General features: G+C 35.8%; 1 protein-coding gene across 1 annotated transcript; it reads right to left on the reverse strand.

The window, feature by feature from the left end:
- Positions 1 to 340: 340 nt before the first annotated feature.
- Positions 341 to 18,657, reverse strand: Hmgcr (3-hydroxy-3-methylglutaryl-CoA reductase). Its single transcript, XM_047556544.1, has 20 exons — positions 18,545 to 18,657; positions 13,860 to 14,047; positions 13,276 to 13,387; positions 12,902 to 12,989; positions 12,483 to 12,567; positions 11,438 to 11,543; positions 9,727 to 9,833; positions 9,505 to 9,621; positions 8,935 to 9,095; positions 8,570 to 8,817; positions 8,279 to 8,457; positions 4,045 to 4,239; positions 3,547 to 3,705; positions 3,244 to 3,401; positions 2,567 to 2,672; positions 1,886 to 2,056; positions 1,408 to 1,548; positions 1,158 to 1,316; positions 627 to 781; positions 341 to 480 (listed from the first exon to the last, which is right to left on the reverse strand). Exons 2-20 carry the CDS (start codon positions 14,022 to 14,024, stop codon positions 426 to 428), a joined length of 2,667 nt encoding a protein of 888 aa, XP_047412500.1. The 5' UTR covers positions 14,025 to 14,047; positions 18,545 to 18,657; the 3' UTR covers positions 341 to 425.
- Positions 18,658 to 20,448: the final 1,791 nt, after the last annotated feature.

Consider the following 20,448-nt stretch of genomic DNA (forward strand, 5'->3'; position numbering starts at 1 on the left):
TTTGTCAGCTACAGTATAATTTAAAAATCCATTTTTAACCCATTAGAGGTTGGGGGAGAACAATCTCACACTGATCATCAACTTCATCATTTCATCAAAAGAAAAAAACACCTTTTTTTCCAGCTTGCATGTGCTTTCAGAAGTGAGCTATAGATTACCACCTGTGATGCTTTAAAGCATTATATCCATATTGAGATCTTTCCAAAGAACACAGCATATAAAGCACTAAAACTGTTTTCCAATATGAGGATTCTGCATGGAAAGGACCTCAAACCTCTCTGAAAGCGAAAAATTAGCAGTCATCTCACTGATCATATCTATTCATCTTCCACTCAAGACACTGCATTGAGATTTTTAATTCACAGATTTTATGTTAGTCCTTTAGAACCCAATGCCCATGTTTCAGTTCAGAACTGTCAGCCTATTCAAGCTGCCTTCTTGGTGCAAGTTCCTTGAAGGTCTTGTAAATTTATCTTTGACCTATGCAAAAAAAGACAAAGTAGCAATATAAAAAATGTTAGGAATGTAAAATTTTAATTTGAGAGTATAGTATCTGAATAGTAAGCTTTCATACTGCAATTTGTTTTAAGTATAGGGATAAAACATATTCAAGCTATCTGTCTTACCTGTTGTGAATCATGTGACTTCTAACAAGATGCCCTGCAGCCAGTGCTGCCATCAATGACAATTCCCCAGCCATTACTGTACCACACACAATCCGGGCAAGCTGCCGGGCATTCTCTCCAGGATTATCTTTGCACGCTCCTTGAACACCTAGCATCTGTGGCCAGAAGAGAAAGACACAGGCGATTCACCCTTAAAATCAGGAACAACCATTTATTATAAAATCAACAAAAATAAGGGCAAATAATGACAACAGAATAGAACTAGACTCTATTGGAAGTGCTAAATTTCCAAGAATTTACAGCTAGGACTGACCATTCATATACCACAGTAACAAAATCCACAAGTTGGCTAAGTGTACATTCATGTGCTCTTTTAATCTACTCTCTCAATTCATTAAGCACATGCTCAAGAAGCTATGTTTATTGGACCCACTGGGTTAGGCTGGCAGGAAACAAGACCAGCTAAAGTATGGAGGGGAATGATACACAGTTTCAGGAGTTAGAGCTGGGTTTGAGTCACATGTGTCATACCTGCAGACAGGCCTGCTGAGGTAGGAGGTTAGTCCCACCACCCACGGTCCCTATTTCTATAGATGGCATGGTGCAACTGATATACAAATCTTCATTTGTGGGACCACTTGCTTCCATTAAAGTAATACAGTTTGAACTACCAACATTCTGTGCTGCATCCTGGAAAAATAAACAACAACAAAAAATACAGTAAAATTCCTCCATTTAGAACGATGTAACAGAGAAGTGAAGTGCAGGCTGGAGAGCTCACCTGTCCACAGGCAATGTAGATAGCAGTGACAATGTTTGCAGCATGGGCGTTGTAGCCTCCTATGCTCCCAGCCATGGCAGAGCCCACCAGATTCTTGTTAATGTTTACATCAATCATAGCTTCTGTTGTCGTCTTTAGTACCTAAATCACAATTACACACTCTTTATATCTTACCCCAGGGGATTCAGGGGAGTGTTATCCAGATCTACCTTTCTGTACCTCCAAAAGCAGAAGTCTAGATGTAGCCCCACTGAAACCCAGTCCTCAAAAAAAGAGTATCAGTACTGTTTGCTCCTGTGCCAGAGAGATGGACAAGGTACAATAAAACAGCCATCTTTAATGGAAAAGATAACTTTGTAAATTTAGCTTTATTAAAAATGTTATTATTCCTTTCTCAAAATGTTTTTAATCCAATTAAAGATAAAGGAGGAGGAGAAGGACAAGGAAGAGAAGAATAGAAAGCAATCCAATCACTTACTTCTCTGACGACCTTGGCTGGAATGACAGCTTCACAAACAACAGTCTTTCCTCTTCCTTCAATCCAATTTATGGCAGCAGGTTTCTTGTCAGTACAGTAGTTACCACTAACTGCTAGAATTTGCATTTCAGGGAAATACTCATGAAGTTTCAAAAGTGCTTTTTCTGTACCCTATTAACAAACAAACAAACAAAAACCCGCCAAAAAAAAACCCCATTAAAATGCATTAGGTATTCATTTTTCTGTGAACCCAGGGCCTCACATATCCATTTATTAATGGACTATACTCCAGCCCCATCCACACTTTTTTTTTTTTAAAACAAAAATTTGGAATTTTCATCCCAAGATTCTTCTCATCCCCTCTGAATAGACTTAGTGCATGTACAATGCCAAGTCTAAATTAAATGTATCAAATATAAACACCAATCAACAAATGCCTGATACATAATAGGAGTCAAAAAAATCAATATTTAGCCCTCGGTGGATTTAAATCAATTAAATCCTTGAGTATGTAACATATGTATGAGGTATATCATGACAAAATACAGATGGACACAAACAGCAAGTCTGCTCCTCATATCTCTAGAGGTCTTGACACCCAATTCCACTTCCTGGGACAATCATTCCTACAAGTTCTAGGTCTACCTGTGTATCCTTCAGATACAGTGTACCCATATTCACCTTTGAAATCATGTTCATTCCCATGGCATCCCCTGTCCTGGCCTGGAAACGGATATAAAGGTTGCGTCCAGCCATACTGATATGAAGTTTCTGCAGACGTGCAAATCTGTAAACAAAACCAAAGATTTTATATTATTCCTTTAAGATGGAAATTATCTTAAAATCTATGAGTTTTTTTCTTCTTTAAGCACATGAGGTATACTATTTCAACTGTCTCACTTTTAGATGATGAAAGAGTGAGCTATAGACAGTTGTTTCTAAATAAACTTTAAAAGTCCAAATAAAAACATACTAGCTTGAACTATACCGGGATTATTATCTGTAATGATTATGCTTCTTTGTAAACTTAACTTTCTGCATTCAAAGCAAACCTACTATATAAAATACTTCTATCTTGCTTGGAAAATCTTATCAAGACAACTCTACTGGTGGGCAAAGTAAGAGTTTAATTAGATTTTCTAGCTCATGTTTTCTGTTTTTTTAACTAATTAACTCTATGGGGCATTCATTTGAATTAACACTCTATGCCCCAACCAAACATAAATTTTAGTCATTCTAAATGAATGAATCCTAAGTTCGATTATTTTATCTTAAACAGGCCATATATTACCAATTACATTTAGTAATCACAGGGCACTGTTTCTAAAATAAGGTTATCTATATAAATCCACACACACCTGCTGGTGCTATCAAAAGCCTCCTTTATCACTGCAAACCCTTCAGGTGTTTCAAGCCAGGCCTTCACTTCTGCAGAGTCACAAGCACGAGGAAGACGCACCACTGGGCCACGAGTCATACCATCTGCAAGAACTCGGCTGCTGGCACCTCCACCAAGCTACACAGTGTTTTTCAAAAACATATATTAATCCAGAAAATACTTGTTTGTCCCCAAAAGATGTACCTGATGGTTCCCAAATCTGTTTTGGTTGCCTTGCCAAGGGTTTATTTTAAAACACACAAATAAATAAATTCCAACTTACACCTATTGCTCGACAGCCTCTATTAGTGCTGGCCACAAGACAACCTTCTGTTGTTGCCATTGGAACCTGAAACTCTTTTCCATCCAAGCACAGAGGTCCTGCCACGCCGACAGGAATGGGCATATATCCGATAACATTCTCACAACAAGCTCCCATCACCTAAAAGGTAAAATAAGGCACCACTGTAAATACAAAGTAACTCATTCTAGGCCCTGTCATTAATAACTTTCTTCAAACTTAATCTTTGTTTTTCAACAAAACTTTAAATTTGCTCTTTAAAAATATTGAAAATACTAAAATTTCAGAAATAACTATAAAATAGGAAAAAGATTTTTTAATTTCTATGGCTCCATTATAAGCAGAATACAAAATCAAAGTAAAATAATTTAAAAAGGAAAATCTCTTATTAAACTATGTACATATAACAAAAAAATAGTCAAAGGGGGAAAAAAAGACTAAATAAAGTCATAAAGCACATCTCTAATCAAGAAAACATACCAGGGAATAATTATAATCCCTATAAGGCAGGTACTGGAGTGAAGAAGGCTCCGAAAGTTTTTCAGAAAGTAACTGTCGACGAATAGATACACCTCGTTCATGGGTTTCCATTAGAGTTTCCAATTTATAAGCTGGGATATGCTTAGCATTGACCAACTGGATGATCTCAGCATCACTGAGGAATTTTGCTCCTTTCTAAAACAATGGAAAAGCAAATGGGAGAGGTCAGAGAGGGAGATGACAGAAGACTTGAAGGAGTACATATTATAATGCTAAATTAAAGTAATATAAATCTTTTCTATTACATCCTTATATAGTTTATAATACAAGGATATCCCAGAAGGTAAACATTCATTTAATATAAACAATGCCAAATTAAAATGACATGAATACCATACAATTTTTAGAATTATAAATATTAATTCATATTAATTATACCAATTAACAGGTTTCACTCTGACACTTCCATACATGCATACGTCATGTTTTAATATCTACCCTTGCCCTCTCTGCTCCCCACCATCCCCAGGTCCACTTTCCCTTCCCCTAATAGTTTCTTTTCTACTTTCAGGCCTTTATTGTTTTCTTTTTAGATACATATGACACTAGAGTGTACTTGGATGTATTATATATACATAGAGTAGTGCATGGAGTGTAACTTCCCATTCTTGTGGTTGTACATGATGTGGCTGGTGTACGTATACATGAACACAGGAAAGTTATATCCAATTCATTCTATTGGCTTTCCTATTCTCATCCTCCCTCATTCCTTCATTCTCCTTTGTTTAATCCAATGAACTTCTATTCTTTCCACTCCCCACCCCTTATTTTATCTCAGAAACTACATATCAGAGACAACATTTAGCCTTTGGTTTTTTGGGTTTGGCTTATTTCGCTTAGCATGATATTCTCCAACTCCATCCACTTACTGGCAAATGCCATAATTTCATTCTTCTTTAAAGCTGAGTAACATTCCATTGTGTGTGTGTACATATATATGTAAACATCACATTTTTATCCATTCATCTGTTGAAGGACACCTAGGTTGATTCCATAGCTGAGCTATTGTGAATTGAGCTTCTATAAACACTGATGTGGCGGCATTACTATAGTATGCTGATTTTAAGTCCTTTGGGTATATGCCAAGGAGTGGGATAACGGGGTCAAATGGTGGTTCCATTCCAAGTTTTCTAAGAAATCTCTATATTGCTTTCCAGCATGGTTGCAAATATTTGTAGTCCTACCAGCAATGTATGAGTGTACCTTTTTCCCCACATCCTCCACATCCTCGCCAACATTTTTTGTTACTTGTATTCTTACTGTCAGGTCTTTTTTTTTTTTTTTTTTAAATTAAGTTTCCACATATGATAGAAAACATGGAATATTGTCTGTGTCTGGCTTCTTTTGTTTAATACGATGTCTTCCAGTTCCATCCACTTTCTACAAATGACATTATTCCATTCTTTTACAACAAATAATAATTCCATAGTGTATATGTCATATTTCCTTTATCCATGTATCTGTTGACAGGCACTTATCTGATTCTATAACTTGGCTATTGTGAACAGTGCCACAAAAAATATCTGGTATGCAGGTTATCTCTTTTCTGTGCTAACTTCATTTCCTTTGGTTATATACACATGAGTGGTATAGCTGGATAGTAACTAGTAGTTCATTTTTAATATTTTAAAGAACCTCTCTACTGTTTTCCATAGTGGCTGTACTAGTTTACATTCCCACTGTATTGAAAGATTCTCCACATCCTCACCAGCATTTGTTGTTATTTTTTTTAAAAGCACCACCATTATGACTGGGGTGAAGTGGAATCTCAAGGTAGTTTTGATTTGCATTTCCTTGTTAGCTAAAGATATTGAGCATTTTTCCATATATTTATTGGCATTAACAATGCAGTCAGCCTATAAGGGAACTTCAGGAGAGAAAGGTCACTTATGTTTGGAAGTGGGGCAGCTTTTACAGAGACGTTCACATATGCCGTAAAGATATGACCAATGGAAAGGGGAGGTACCCTTAGGTGACAGGGACAACAGGAACCCAGAGCTGGGACCTGTGTGTTTATAGAACAATGACAAGGTTCAACTCAAATACACATGATTAAAGAATGCTAATGAAACAGATTCAAGCGTATGGCATTTTGCTTAACCAAAATAAATCTTCATGTTGAGTGAAGGTAAATGTAGTAGCTAACTGATAAAGACTACTTTCATCTTTCAAGTTGGAAGTTCCAAACTTCAGATATTCTGAAGATATAGAATTATTCAGCTCATAAATCTTGCTCAATAGCAAACCTCTTTAGATAGAAGATAAAAAGCCGAAGAGATTACAATATTAAGCTCTCTCAATTACAGTAGAGTGGTACCCTGGACCAGTTTATTTCAGGAGGCAATAAAGAAAAGATCCCAGGACAGTAGATTTGGACTCAGTCCAGCTTCCCTCCTCTGCAGTACACTTGCTCTCTGTAAGCCCAAGACACTTATAAATTAAACCGAAGTACTTCATGGGCTTGACTGATAGAATTCAACCAATATTTATTGCTTACAATATTATAATGTGATAAATAATTTTTATGTACACAAATACTATATAGTCCTGCTGAGGAGACCAGCTCTCAGGAGAGCTAAGACACAAGCACTAAGCACTCCAAAAGAAGAACTCAAAATTCTTTGGCTTTCTCTAAAGGGAGATGAACTGGGGTGGGGATGTAGCTCAGTGGTAGAGTGCTTGCCTAGCACAGGCTAGGCCCTGCATTCAATCCTCAGTACCAGAGGGGGTAAAAAATCTACATGTGTGTGTGTGTGTGTGTGTGTGTGTGTGTGTGTGTGTGTGAGAGAGAGAGAGACATATCTATATTTATGTATACATACATACATATATAGATAGACAGGGAGATGATCAGAATAGAAATAATATCAAAATGAAAGCAAATTATTTATAAAACTAAACAAATGCCAGACCAAAACATGAAAATATCCTAGAGTTTTGGGGAAAAAAAAAAAAAAAAAAAAATCTGTTAAGATTCTATGTCCACCCAGGAAGTTTTGCTAACCCTGTGTACAGCAAAATAGTGTTTTGGTACACATGTAAAAACAAACACACCTCCACTCTTATACATATGCACATAAATTAAGAATTAACTTCAAAAGAAATACTGCATGATTTCACTTATATATGGAATCTAAAATAGTAAAAAAAACAAAAAAAGCACAGTAGAATGATGGTTGCCAGTGGCTTGGGGAATAGGAAATGAGGAAATGTTGGTTCAGATGGTGGTACAAAGTTTAAATTATGCAAGATGAATGAGCTCTGGAGATATAATATATGACTACAGTTAACAATATTGTAGACTAGAAATTTGCTAAAAAGGTAGATCTTAAGTGTTCTATGAGAAGGAAGGGAAGAAGGGAGGAAAGAGTATGTGAGGTGAGAAATACCATAATTAGCTATTATTCACAATGTATATGTGTATCAAAACATCAAAGGTACACCCTACATACACAACTCCCAATTATACCTTATTAAAGTGTGTGTTGGGGGACACATATTACCAATAAACATGAAAAAAAAAGAATTAACCAGATATGAATGGAACATAATATTTTTGTTGAAGCATGAATGGACTCATGGTTATGTAGGCAAAACGCCCTATTCAAATCTCAGGAAGCGGGGGCCTGGGGTTGTAGCTCAGTGGTAGAGTACTTACCTTGTATGTGTAAGGCAGTGGGTTTGGTTTTCAGCATCACATATAAATAAACAAATAACACATTTAAAAAAAAAACAGGAAAGAAAGCCAACTTCCTCTTGAGCTAGCTTACAAAACCAAACCAAAATAAATTTTCTTCTATCTTTTAAGTTCATCTCCCTGTTAAATATTTCTCAGACCTCAACACATGAGAATACAACAGTTGCTCATCTCTCTGAAAAGAGCAATAAGGGAGAAAGTTTTAACTCTGAAACCAGAAAATTTCAAATCCTACTTCTAATTACCATTTCCCTCATGTATTACTTTGGGAAATTACTTAAACATCTTGAGTCTCATATTTCTATCTAAAAAACAGAAATAATTCCACTACCCAATAAGGTTGTGGGAAATAAAGACAAGTAACACAGTGCCTAGAATTTAGTAGTACTCAGTATGACTAATAGCTTCTTCTTTCTTTAGTAAAAGAAGATCTTTTTAAAGAAAAATTCCAAGCTTGAGTCTATGCTATTTCCTCACCTCTGCATTCCCAAGTATCTGCAGACACTCTTCATTAGGCCGAGGTTCTCTGGGAAGTTCAATTTCAGACTCCTGTGTTGCTGGTTCAGATGAAGTATCAGGTAAGGAAGGGCCACCAACCACAAATGTAGCTCTATTTGAGGTGTCAGTTTCAGCCACTAAGGGTTTAATAACTTCAACTATTCAAGAGATCAAAAGAAATCTCAAAACACTAAACATAATTTTTTAAATGGACAAAGTTTTGACAAATCAGCAATGGAAGAATTCAAAGTAAGGAGAATAAGAAATTACCTTTTCTTTCTTCGTTTATCCCTGTCTCTTCTTCCATTGACTGAAATTTCTGGTTATTTCTGACGAGTATAGGTTCACGTCTACAACAATTATCTGGTACTTTCTTTTGGGCCACTACAGGAGATGTGATGGGGTTTTTTAGCGAGAGTGTAGATTCTGTCTCTGCTTGTTCAAAGAAAATGTACTTGACAGCCAAAAGGAGAGCTAAACTTAGGGTAATAACTTGTTCAATATCCATGCTGATCATTCTAAATAAAGGAAAGCAAATTAAAATAATATTAAGAAATAAAAAAGTACAACTTAAACTTACAGTAGCATAGAGTACTATGATTAATATACAACAAAGCAGATTTCAGTTAACTTACTTGGAGAGATAAAATTGCCAGAGGGAAACACTTGGTTCAATTCTCTTGGACACATTTTCATCCAGTCCTAAAGAAACCTTAGAATGTTCTGCTGTACTGTTTTGAGGAGAAGGATCAGCTATCCAGCGACTATGAGCATGAACGAGAACCAAGCCTAAGGACTGAAATAAAATTTTTAAAATTGTATCTTCTGTTTATCAACAGAACTTAAATTTCTCATTCTTAGCAACTGGACAAGCAACCACTATCTTCCACAGCCCCCTCCTTAAAATGATAAAGAAAGTCCCAAGCTTGTTAGTGTGGCTAAAGTGTGGTCCCATTAATAATGAAACATTCTAAAGAACACATTTTCAAAAATGAGATGGAAGAACTTGAAAAATACATGTATGTGAGAGAGACTAAAGACCAGGAACCTCAAAGAAATAAAGAACAAGAAAAAAGGGAAGAATAGAATTGAAAGAGCCAAAAATTATATTAAAAAAAAAAAAACAGGAAGTAAAAAACAAAAATGACTGAACAAATAACCTTGGAACTATGAAAGTTAAAGGCAGAAGAAAACTATGTCTTTACCATAATCATCTTGACCCTCTGAGTTACAGGATTTGGCTTATTTTCTTCTTCTTCTAAAACTCGGGCAAAATGGCTGAGCTGCCAAATTGGACGACCTTCTCGGCTTTCCCGAGAAAGCTACAAAGTAAGTTAATATCATGTTAGAAGGTACTGATTTTGCTTAGGTGACCTAATGTAACGCAAAATACTACTCTAATACTATGTCATAAGAATTGTTCTTACCTCTAACACCAAGGATACACAAGCTGGGAAAAATGTCATGAACACAAAGTAGTTGGCAAGAACTGACATGCAGCCAAAGCAGCACATGATTTCAAGCTGACGCACCCCTGCTTAAAGAAAAATTCAATGTGTAACTAGTAAAGTATATGTATTTGCGATGCTAGATATATCACAAGGACTCTTATTATAAATATGACTATTAAGCTCTTTGCCATCTATCAGAAACAGAATCAGCAACTCAAAAGTGATGCCGAAGTTTAGTGAACAAGAACTATGGGTCTAAAAGACCTTGTCTTTTCCCATGTCCTAAAGCATCACTGTACCAGGCACAGTAGTAGTGTTTAGTATACATCTGATAAACAAATACGTTTCCAATCCTCTTTTATCAAATGATAGTTTTAAGACAAGGGCACAGAGGACAGGATCTACTGGAAGAACTTCCCCCTTCCAATTTATACTATTGATCAAATGTTACCAAGAACTTTTTAACGAAAGTAGAACATATTGCCAGTCATGTGATTCCTGATACAGTCTCAAAATAAATATTCCTTGTGAACACTAATTTCCATATAATTTCTATGGTGTCTCCTCATGTTCTTATAATTTTCATTATTTTATTGATCATTTTGAAAAGTAATAGAATAAACAAAAATGCTAATTCAAGATTGAAAATTAACAAGTTAACTTCCTTTCCTCCCTCACTCCTACTCTCCTCTTTCTGGTGCTGGGGATTGAACCCAGGACTTTTGCACTCTATCAGGGAGCTATATCCCTGGCATCAGGTATTTTTATCTTTAAAATTTAAAAACATATTTTCTTTGCTAAATAAAATATTTATTGAAAGAATAACTAAATAATAACTTACCATCAGGATATTTAGAAGAAACATTACATATATATATATATCTCTCCATCTCAACCAACTACTCCCTTAAAAGTTAGAAAATTTACTTCTCAAAGAATAAGCCTCCTTATTGACAGCCATAAAGTACCCAGGAGATTCACTAGAACTGTAGTTAACTAGCCAAGTGTGGTCTTCATGAGGAAGTCATAAAATTTAGTCCTAACTATATTAGGAAACCTCCACAACAACATAATACATTCATTCTGATAAATTTCCAAGCCAAGCATAATTTTTATCCTATAAAATGAAGTCCTATGTTGAATATTTAATATTTCATACTCAACTATGCAATTAAGGATAAGGAAACGTGTTTAGGCCAATGCTGGGTACTTGCTAAGAAGTATTGCTTAGTATCTTATTAAAACTTCCTAACCACCCTGTTAGGTACATCTAACTCAAATCTGTTTAATTTCTGATTCTTACACTGTATCCTACATGACAATTGAAACACAAGGAACCAAGTCACTAACTAAAGTCTGGAAACAGCAAGGGGTAGGAAGGAGCTTGAGATCAGCCTTGGAATATAATCTTGGTTAAAAACCAACAACAACAAAAATACACCACAAACAAAGTAGAACATGGAAAGGTAAGATGGCAAGAATAAAACACAAGTCAATAATTTACTACTACATTTTCACTAAGGTATAAGGATGCCAAGTCAGATATACCTACACACAAATATAATTTAAAGTTTTTGAGAATAATTTCGAAGTCAGAATTCAAGAGAAAACAATAGAATTCCACAAAGTTCTTTTTCCTCTTTAGTGACATAGTTATTTAAAAATGTATTAGAAATTGCTCACAAACCTGACATGGTACCAACGCCAATCACAAGACATTCAACAAGAGCATCAAGGGTGAATGTGGGACCCAAAATTGCCATTCCACGAGCAATATTTTCCCTTACTTCATCCTAAAACACAGACCAAAAATTATCAATGAGAACAAGCTACAAAAATAACTTTAAAAAATGTTAGAGAGCATTCTAGGACTTATACTAAAATCTAATTTACTATTCAAAGAATAAAATAAATATGATCAAACTAACATATGTTCAAGATACAAAGCCTGGTAATATAGAGGATCAAACAAAAAACATAGTACTCTGCTTCCTTTATTACTGAATGACAAGTTTCTAAGGAATATTCCTTTGAGGTAGTATGTTAATTCTGTCATTTAAACTCCACATAATTAAATCCTACAACATTTATATTTTGGCTATCATTGACAAGTTCTTAGGTGTAAATGTTTTCTGAGATCATATTAGTATTATAAAACATGCTCAAGTGATCATAAACAGTCATCAAATATATAATTAGGGAAGAACTATTAACTATTTTATATTTGAGATACTCTGATGCAAGATTGTTTAAAAAATAATAGGTTTTAAAAGTGACAATGAACATCAAGATGAAACTTAAGATGGGAAATAATGCTAGTGTTATTTCAAGGGGTTTAAAAATGAACTGGTTCTGGTGTTCTCCTCCTCCATTAGATCCTATCCTGCTCTTTGTGCGTTTTGCTAGGTAGATATTTTTATTTATCCAAAAGTCATTTTACCATAACTTCTGAAACTTTCAAAAAGAAAAAAGGAGAAGATTCAAAATCCAGCAGCTATGGAATTATATTTGAGTCACTAGATACACAGAACTATTCCGAGGGTATTTATGCAGAATGGTCTTAGTACCTAAGAATTAAATTTAAAACTTCAGGTAACTCCTAAATCTTGATTTATGAAGAACCTCTATTAATCCTTCCTATTAATGTAAACTAAAAAAAAAAAAAAAAAAAAAAAAAAAAAAAAAAAAAAAAAAGAATATTACTCACATTGTGCATTAAGAATAATACTTACCTGTGAATTGGAACTCAGGGCAAACTTTGCTAATGCACTCGCTCTGGAAAGGTCAATCAAAAGTAGGAAAAAGGGCAGAGCTTCACTGGAAAATAAATAAGATGAACACAGATACATTTAATAGAATACCAAAAAGTATACCTTTACTTCTTTGGTATCCTCAAAGCTAAACATAATAATTGCCCAAAAAATTTTTAAAAAACATTTCAATATTAAAATGTAAATATATTTACAATGAAATACTTCTCAATGTTTTATTAACTGTATAGCAACATATCATTCTTACTTTTAAAATCTCAAATTAGCACTAGGAAAAAACTAGGATATATAAAAATTTTGTTCACCACTGTGAACAATAAAATGTAAAAAGAATAAAAATATATTTTCGAAGAAAGTGTATTTAAGATTTAAATACTTACTTCAAGCCTGTCAATTCTTTATCTAAGAAGTGAATGACAACTGTACTGAACACAAAACTTGAGAAAATTGTGAAGAGGCCAGCAATACCTAAAACAACAAAATTCAACTCTGAAAAATCTTTATGCTTTATTACACAAATAACAACATTTAGTCTCAGGCAATGTTCTGAGGTTTAATATATTTTTTCTAGATTATTAAGGTCTTAAAATTTGAATGTCTAATTCCCAGTAATAATAAAGCAAACTAGTAAATGCATGCAGCACACTTTCAGCAATATACACATTTCCAAATACATGATTTGAACAAACAGGCTGAGTCCTAAATAAAAAATCTGATGGCATGTGAAAGAAATTTAATATAAAAAAAGCGTTACCCAAAATATATTTTGATCCAAGTTGACGTAAATTCTGGAACTGGAAGTAAATATACAGAATTGCTATGCATCGTGTTATTGTTAGAATTATTATGTCACTGCTCAAAACATCCTGTTGGGAGAGGGAAAAGAAAAATCCAACAGTTTTGGCTTTTAAAATAAGCAATCAAAAATAAGAACTTTTATTTTGTATGTCATTAGTTTACATATTATCATGAAAATATAAATTTAGGCATAATACAAATCAAATAAAATATCAAACATACAAATCAAAAATTAACTCCAATTTTTAAGAGATCAATCATTAAGCCAATTATAATAATCATTTTTCACTATAGTTACTTCTAAAAGATATATTTCTCAAATAAAGTCATTTATACTGATTTGTGTACAAAAGACAAAAGAAAAGTATTTCTAGAACATTTCCATACCATGTAAATAAATGGGAAATTGAGACTAGGTAAAAAATACTAAAATAAAGATTTTACTCATAATTTTTTATGTTATTTTTTTCTAAAAGGAGATATTCTTTAGAAATTAAAAGCATAATCTACTTTAGTCCATATCAAATTAATTTCACTAACCTCTTCAAATTTTGGACACTCATAATTCCAGCCACAGATCTTGTCATTACCAGTAAACATGTTCATGGACATCATACAGATGGTCAGTGTTACTGTCCCCACTATGACTTCCCAGGGATGTGAGGCCACAAAGAGGCCATGCATTCGGAAAAGTCTCGACAACATTGTAGCTACAGATTCCTTGGATCCTGGAAAGAATGAATATCAAGTGTGAAAATTTAGTGTATACCTCACTATACATCTAGGAAAAAGTTTTAAGAAAAAGTGTACAGTAAAGCCTGCTTTGTATGCATAATGTCCTATACATGACTATTTTATAATGTTCTTTATAATTCTGAAAAATAATTATAGTCAAAGTACCCTGTTATTACCGCCTTACTCAAACACTTAAATCCTTTAATACTCACTGACAACCAATTTAAAAAGCAGTCATTTCTTAAAAACTGTATGAATTCAAGCATTTATGATCAAACCAAATAAATATCTCAGCTCTTATTATTATCTGAGCCAAGGAGGAGAGCAATAAAGCTGAAATCAAAAGTGAAAACCAGTTATTCACATTTTCTGATTACTCAGATACAAAACACACAAAAACACCCTCTTCACTATCCAAATTCTGGTTACACAAAAGGTAAATGTCAGAGTCTATTTGTTGAATGAGCTCCAGTAAATCATGTTAATTTAAAACCTCCTCGAAGGCGGGAACCCATTATACTATTTTATTCTTTTAAACATATAGAATAAAGCCACTAGCAAAATGATGTTTAATAAGTCTCTCTAATGTTGCTGTCACCAAAGAAAAGTCTCTCCTGATGTTTCTTCCTTAAATAAAAGGATAAGAATTTTACTGTGGTGGCTGCTTTTTTTCCTAAAAGAATCATCAATAATGGGTCTAGAAGACCAGTGCAAAAGCATTACATGTGAAGTCCTCCTAAATTTTTACAGCTAATCAAAACTAGAACAACAACAGAAATGGATGGATGGCTGAAATACATTGTTCATAGAATGCACAAAGATTCCCAACAGGACATAGAAGATTGTGAGTTAATGAATTACATGACTAAATGTCTCCATGTTTGTTGGCTCAATAATAATTTTTATAGACATTTTTTTTTAGTTATAGATGGACACAACACCTTTATCTTATCTATTTTTATGTAGTGCTGAGGATTGAACCAAGTGCCTCACACATGCTAGGCAAGTGCTCTACCACTGAGCTACAATCCCAGCCCCTCAATAATAATTTTGATATTCTGATTTTGAAAAAGAAATTTATAGTCATTGGTGTTTACAAAGGAACTTGGAAACCTTACTTCTTACATGAAAATGAACACCGATGATAAAACAGATTACCCATAAAATCACTTAAAATTAATATTTAAAAAGTCCACTGGTAGGCCCTCTAGCAAGAATTCAAACAAATCTCACACTTACTAAGGAAGGAGTGATTCATCCATTGAAAACAATGTAGAAAGACAACAAATTAAGTAAAAGAAGCATTGAACTATCTAAAGGGTTAAGGGAAAGAAAAAAGTAGCTTTAAGAATGAAACCAATTACCAAATATCATCTCTTACTGTATCACTTCATGTTCTCTACATTTCAACCACACCAGGACACCAGCCAGATTAACTGGTTTTCAAACTGCAGGTCACAAGCCTTCACTGTACTAATCAGATCACAGAAATCAATTCTGTTGGTCAGACCAGCATTTTTAACAAAATAGAAAATAATATAAAAGTACTTTTTGGGTAAGATGCACAGTATGGGTATTATTTCTTGAAACTCCGTGTGTGCATATATGAGTGTGTACTCTGGCTTCCAACAAAAAAAGCATTTCCAACTGCAGGTCACAATTTTAAAAGACTAGCAGTCACAAAGGTATATAAATGAGGCCTACACCTGCCTATGTTTAAGCATGCTTTCCAACTTTACACTCTGAATCTTATTCATCATTTTCCCTCCAGTGTCTTGCACTCATGCATAACACCACTCAACAGAAACCTGGAAATTGAACAAAATACTCTATTTAATTAGCAGGAACTTGGCTTTAAAGTACTGGATAGCTTTAAATGTACCATAGGTTCAAATCCTTCTTAATTACAACCAAAAGCCTCATAAGAAGTTAGATGTTCATGATGGTTTTTATACATAATTTCTTTCCTAGATTTAAAACAAAACATAAAACTCTATAAAATGATCTAAAGGATCAACTTGTCAACATTGCAGAGAGTAAATTAAACTAAAGCCTCAAAACTAAATCAAAATGATTCCTAACTCTCCACCACAACAAACAAAACAGAAACGCCTTCAACTTGGATTCTTCCAAATCAATACTCAACAGTATCAAAAAGTTATTCAGATGAATTAAAATCTGAACTGCTACCAGGAAGGAACCCCAATTTGATTACAAATGATTTAGCATAACCTATAATTATACATTAGGCACATTATGTTTTCTCAAAGTTTTCCTGGTGGTATTGTCAATTTTGCAACCATTTTTCCCCCTAGGTGTAAAGTCACCTTTTCAACATTCAGGGTAAAAAAAAAAAAAAAAAAAATTCACATTATTCTGTGAGCCACCCCAAATGCCAAGAACCACACCTATTTGGAAATACAAACTGAGCAACTTTACAAAGGTGTGTCAAAAGTAACTATAATTAATCAATGTCATTTCTCATAGCACCCTCCCCATTTCACTGTGATTATGCAAAGCATTTACATGCCACAGAATCCGATCTTCCACCTTCATCAGCACTTGGGAGTAGTACTAGAAGGCTATGGGATATCTCAAACAAATTCAACAACAGAATTTACACCATGCTGCAATAGTAAAAATATCTTTTTAAATAAAACAAGAGAAATAAGCAACATATGTCTTATTTCTGACTGACGTGTGCTACAAACATTTCTAAAATATGGATAATTTAAATTCACTGGAATCCTTAAATTCTGCTACTAAAACCACCTACCAGGGCCAACTGCTATAAAGGGTACTTTAGCACTTACTCTGATTCTTTCTTCCCATTCAGCACTTCTCCTGTGCTATACATTCCCATTATTTGATTATACAGTATCTGTATCACTAGTCTCAAAGTAATTAATCTATACATGTTATCCCTTTGAAGGTAAGAACCATATACTCAACCTACTATCCTATAAAATCATCATCATCATCTTGCACTAGAAATTAGGAAACCTGGATTCTACACTCATTCTATTACATATTACCTGTTTGAAATCACAATTCCCTTCATTTACTTATGAAGTTAGAACTTCAAAGTACTCTGACAAAGTATTAAGTGGAAGGAACCATATGAAACTGCTATTTTTGTAGGCAAAAAAAGTTGTTTTGTAGTAAAAACATTGAAGAATAATGATAATTTCATATGGTTAACCAAAGTAGATGTGGACCCCATAAAATGGCTGTCTGTCCATGGTCTACAAATCTAATAGTGTACAGACATGCCACAAACTCCCACATACACACTTCATCTTGAAATGTCATGCCATATACACAACCATTTGATGTTAATTTGGTAACCTATGCACAATTTTTTAAACCTTCATGTTAATAATTCCCATTGTCCTTACTGCCAAGTTATCACGAGTGCTGGAAAGACACTACAACAAAGCAGGCCTGCAAAATCTAGTCTATCCCCCAAATATACTTCGTGCCTTTGCTGGATTACCCAGTAAATCAAAAAAATGTCTTCCAGTGCATGGTGAAGAAAATAAGTTCACAAGCAAATAAAAAATACATTCACTACTTTATGAGACACTGAAATTATGCCCGATTATTTAGTATGGCCCAGAAACAAATGTTTTCCCATGACTGCGGGACCAAACCCAAGAAAGGATATTCTCAAATAATGAAATATACCCTATGATCATTTAAGATGGAATACACTGACCAACTCCTATCACAGAAATCGATTGTTTTACCTTCAAGGAACACTTTACCTAACCCAAATCAAATAATTCTGGAAAACCTATCGGGTTTGAACTAAAGGACTGCAGCATCAAAGAGACTGCCCCTTAGGACAAAAAAAAAAAAAAGACTCCTTGCAGTTTCTGGGTAAGCCCTTCATTGGGCTCCACATCCACCGGTTCTCATGGAAATAGGGGACGTTTACGCGACTCCACAGCTTTGGGTTAGTTGGCAGCATTTAGAGAGATCTTTCCTGTCACTTAAAAGAAAGGTCCCGACTAACAGCAGTCCCCGGGCGTGAAAAGCCTGGACCTCAAGACGCTTCTCCCGTCCGCTCCGCAAGCTGCCGGCCCCGCTGCCCCTCCAACCCCCAGCATTTCTCGAATTAAGGGGCCTTCGGATCGCCCTGCCTGGCACCCGTTCCACCCCGATGATCGCGACTGCCTGGCCAGCAGAGCCTACTTCGGAGAGGGCCAGCGAACGGCTACGCCCTGCGGGTCCACAGACGGTGATGGCAGCCACGAAAAGGCCAGACCGCCGTCCGCCCGGCTGGGCCTCAAGGACGTCTCCTCGCAGTCCCCGCGGGACCCGGACGCCACACCGGCGAAGCGCAACCGAAACTCCCGCTAGGTCTCCGGGGCTGCCCGCAGCCACTCCCAAGGGTCGGGCGAAGTTCGAGAACCTCCACCGACACAGTCCCAATCCCGCTCCCGCCCCATTTCACCCTGTTCTTTCGCGACCACTGCCGGTCTCACCTCTGGATCTCACTAGAGGCCACCGAACCCGGACGCCGGTGTTCAGCCTGTCTCCAGTCAACGGAGACACCGAGCGGAAGGAACTGTGGATTTACGCACGCTCGGGGATGACGAGACTGCGACCAATAAGAAAGGATCGTCCGATCGTCCAGCCAATCATCTGGGGGCTGCTCGGCCTGACGGCCTACGTCACGAACGGTCGCCTTAACAACCGCCCACAGCTCTCACCCAGGCAGAGAACCAGCACCGCACCATCTCTCACCACGTCCCAGCCAACCAATAGTTAGTCGAGCCCCAGCACCAGTGCTTGCCTATTGGCCGAAGAGCCATGGGGGCGCAAGCATGGAAGCTGCCTAGGCGAAGGCTATAGGGGTTCTGGCGGGTGGAATGTCCTGCAGCCACTGGACCTGACCCCAGTCGTCCTGGCTGTGAGTTTACTATGAAAGACAGTAGTATGAAGCAGAATTGGAGCGTGAGGAATAACGCAGGGTCGGATTGAGGATAAAGAACTCAGTTACTTAGTGAGAGAGATGGGGATAGAAGAGATGGCCAGGAAAAAATAGGAATATAAAAAAGGGAGGTTGACAGCGAGGGGCAACCCAAACCTCAAGCTGAATTTGAACCAACACCTCCCTGAGACTTACCCATTAGTGTAAATGGTTCCAGCTATCTATGTCTGTCTCCTGTGTAAGGCACCCGTTGCACACCGTTAATTCTTTCTGAAATGTCTTCTCTGAATTCTCTCTGCTCCGAGTCTGGTGCAGGCCTTTATCATCTCTTACCTAAAATAGTGCGCAACAACCTCTCAAAACTGATCTTTCCACTCTTGGGTGCTTCCACCTTCCACTTTGTCCTGCACTACTGCTACAGTAATCTTCCTATTATGCCATAGGCCTGCCCCTAAATCATCAGGAGTTTTTCATGGCTACTGGACTCAAGAACCTGAGACTGCCAGTATGACCACTCACCACATTTCCTGTATACCTCTCACAACTTCTCTGTGTGAACCCATTTCAGCTAAAGTAACTGGCCCTTCACATTCAACAGCTTTTTATGTCCTTTCTTGAGATCTTTTAGTTTAACCTGGATATACCTACCAATTTTAAATGTTGAAATCCTAATTATGTCTCAAGGACCTTTCATATGCAACCTCCTTAAGTGATTCACTCAAACATGTCATCTTTCCCTACTTTGAACACTCATAATATTTCCATAATATTCTGTAACTTGTCTTTATTATTTTGTGTGGAAATTTCTTACGGATGGGAATTGTACTTCACTGGATTTTAAGGCCCCATTTTTTTAAACATGGTAACTGGAAAATACTATACACTCTGTAATAGTTTTAATAAACTATTATCTGGACAGATTCTTATAATCCTTATGTGTTATCCTCATATTACAAAAAAAGAAAATGGAAGTTTGTTAAGCAACTCGAAGCAACTAGGAAAACTGGCATTTGAGTTCAGATCTAAAGTTTATGTCGGTTCTACTGCACTCCACTACTCTTATTATAGGACCTTTAGTCATATCCCTTTACCAAATACTTTGAAAAACATGCAATGCACTCTGGTTGGCACTATCTGCAGTGATAGAGCAACAAACATGACAGACATGTTAACTTTTTTTTTTTTAATGTCTTCTTATTTGTATCTTGAGATCTAACCTTTTGCATAGCATAGAATTGGTCCCCAGTAAATATCTCTTGACATTTGGCAAGAGGGATAATCAATCATATTATCTACCAAAAGCTAAGTGTGACCAGTTATCAATTGCAATGTACTAGTTTAAAAAAATCATCCTGAAATTTAGAATAACAAAATAAACCAAAAAAAAATTGTGCAGGTCAAAGAGAGAAAAAAAACTTCCCAAGGCTGGAATATATAAATTCAAACACAACAAAC

The sequence above is a fragment of the Sciurus carolinensis genome, chromosome 6 (assembly GCF_902686445.1).
Source record: "Sciurus carolinensis chromosome 6, mSciCar1.2, whole genome shotgun sequence".
Lineage (NCBI taxonomy): Eukaryota > Metazoa > Chordata > Mammalia > Rodentia > Sciuridae > Sciurus > Sciurus carolinensis.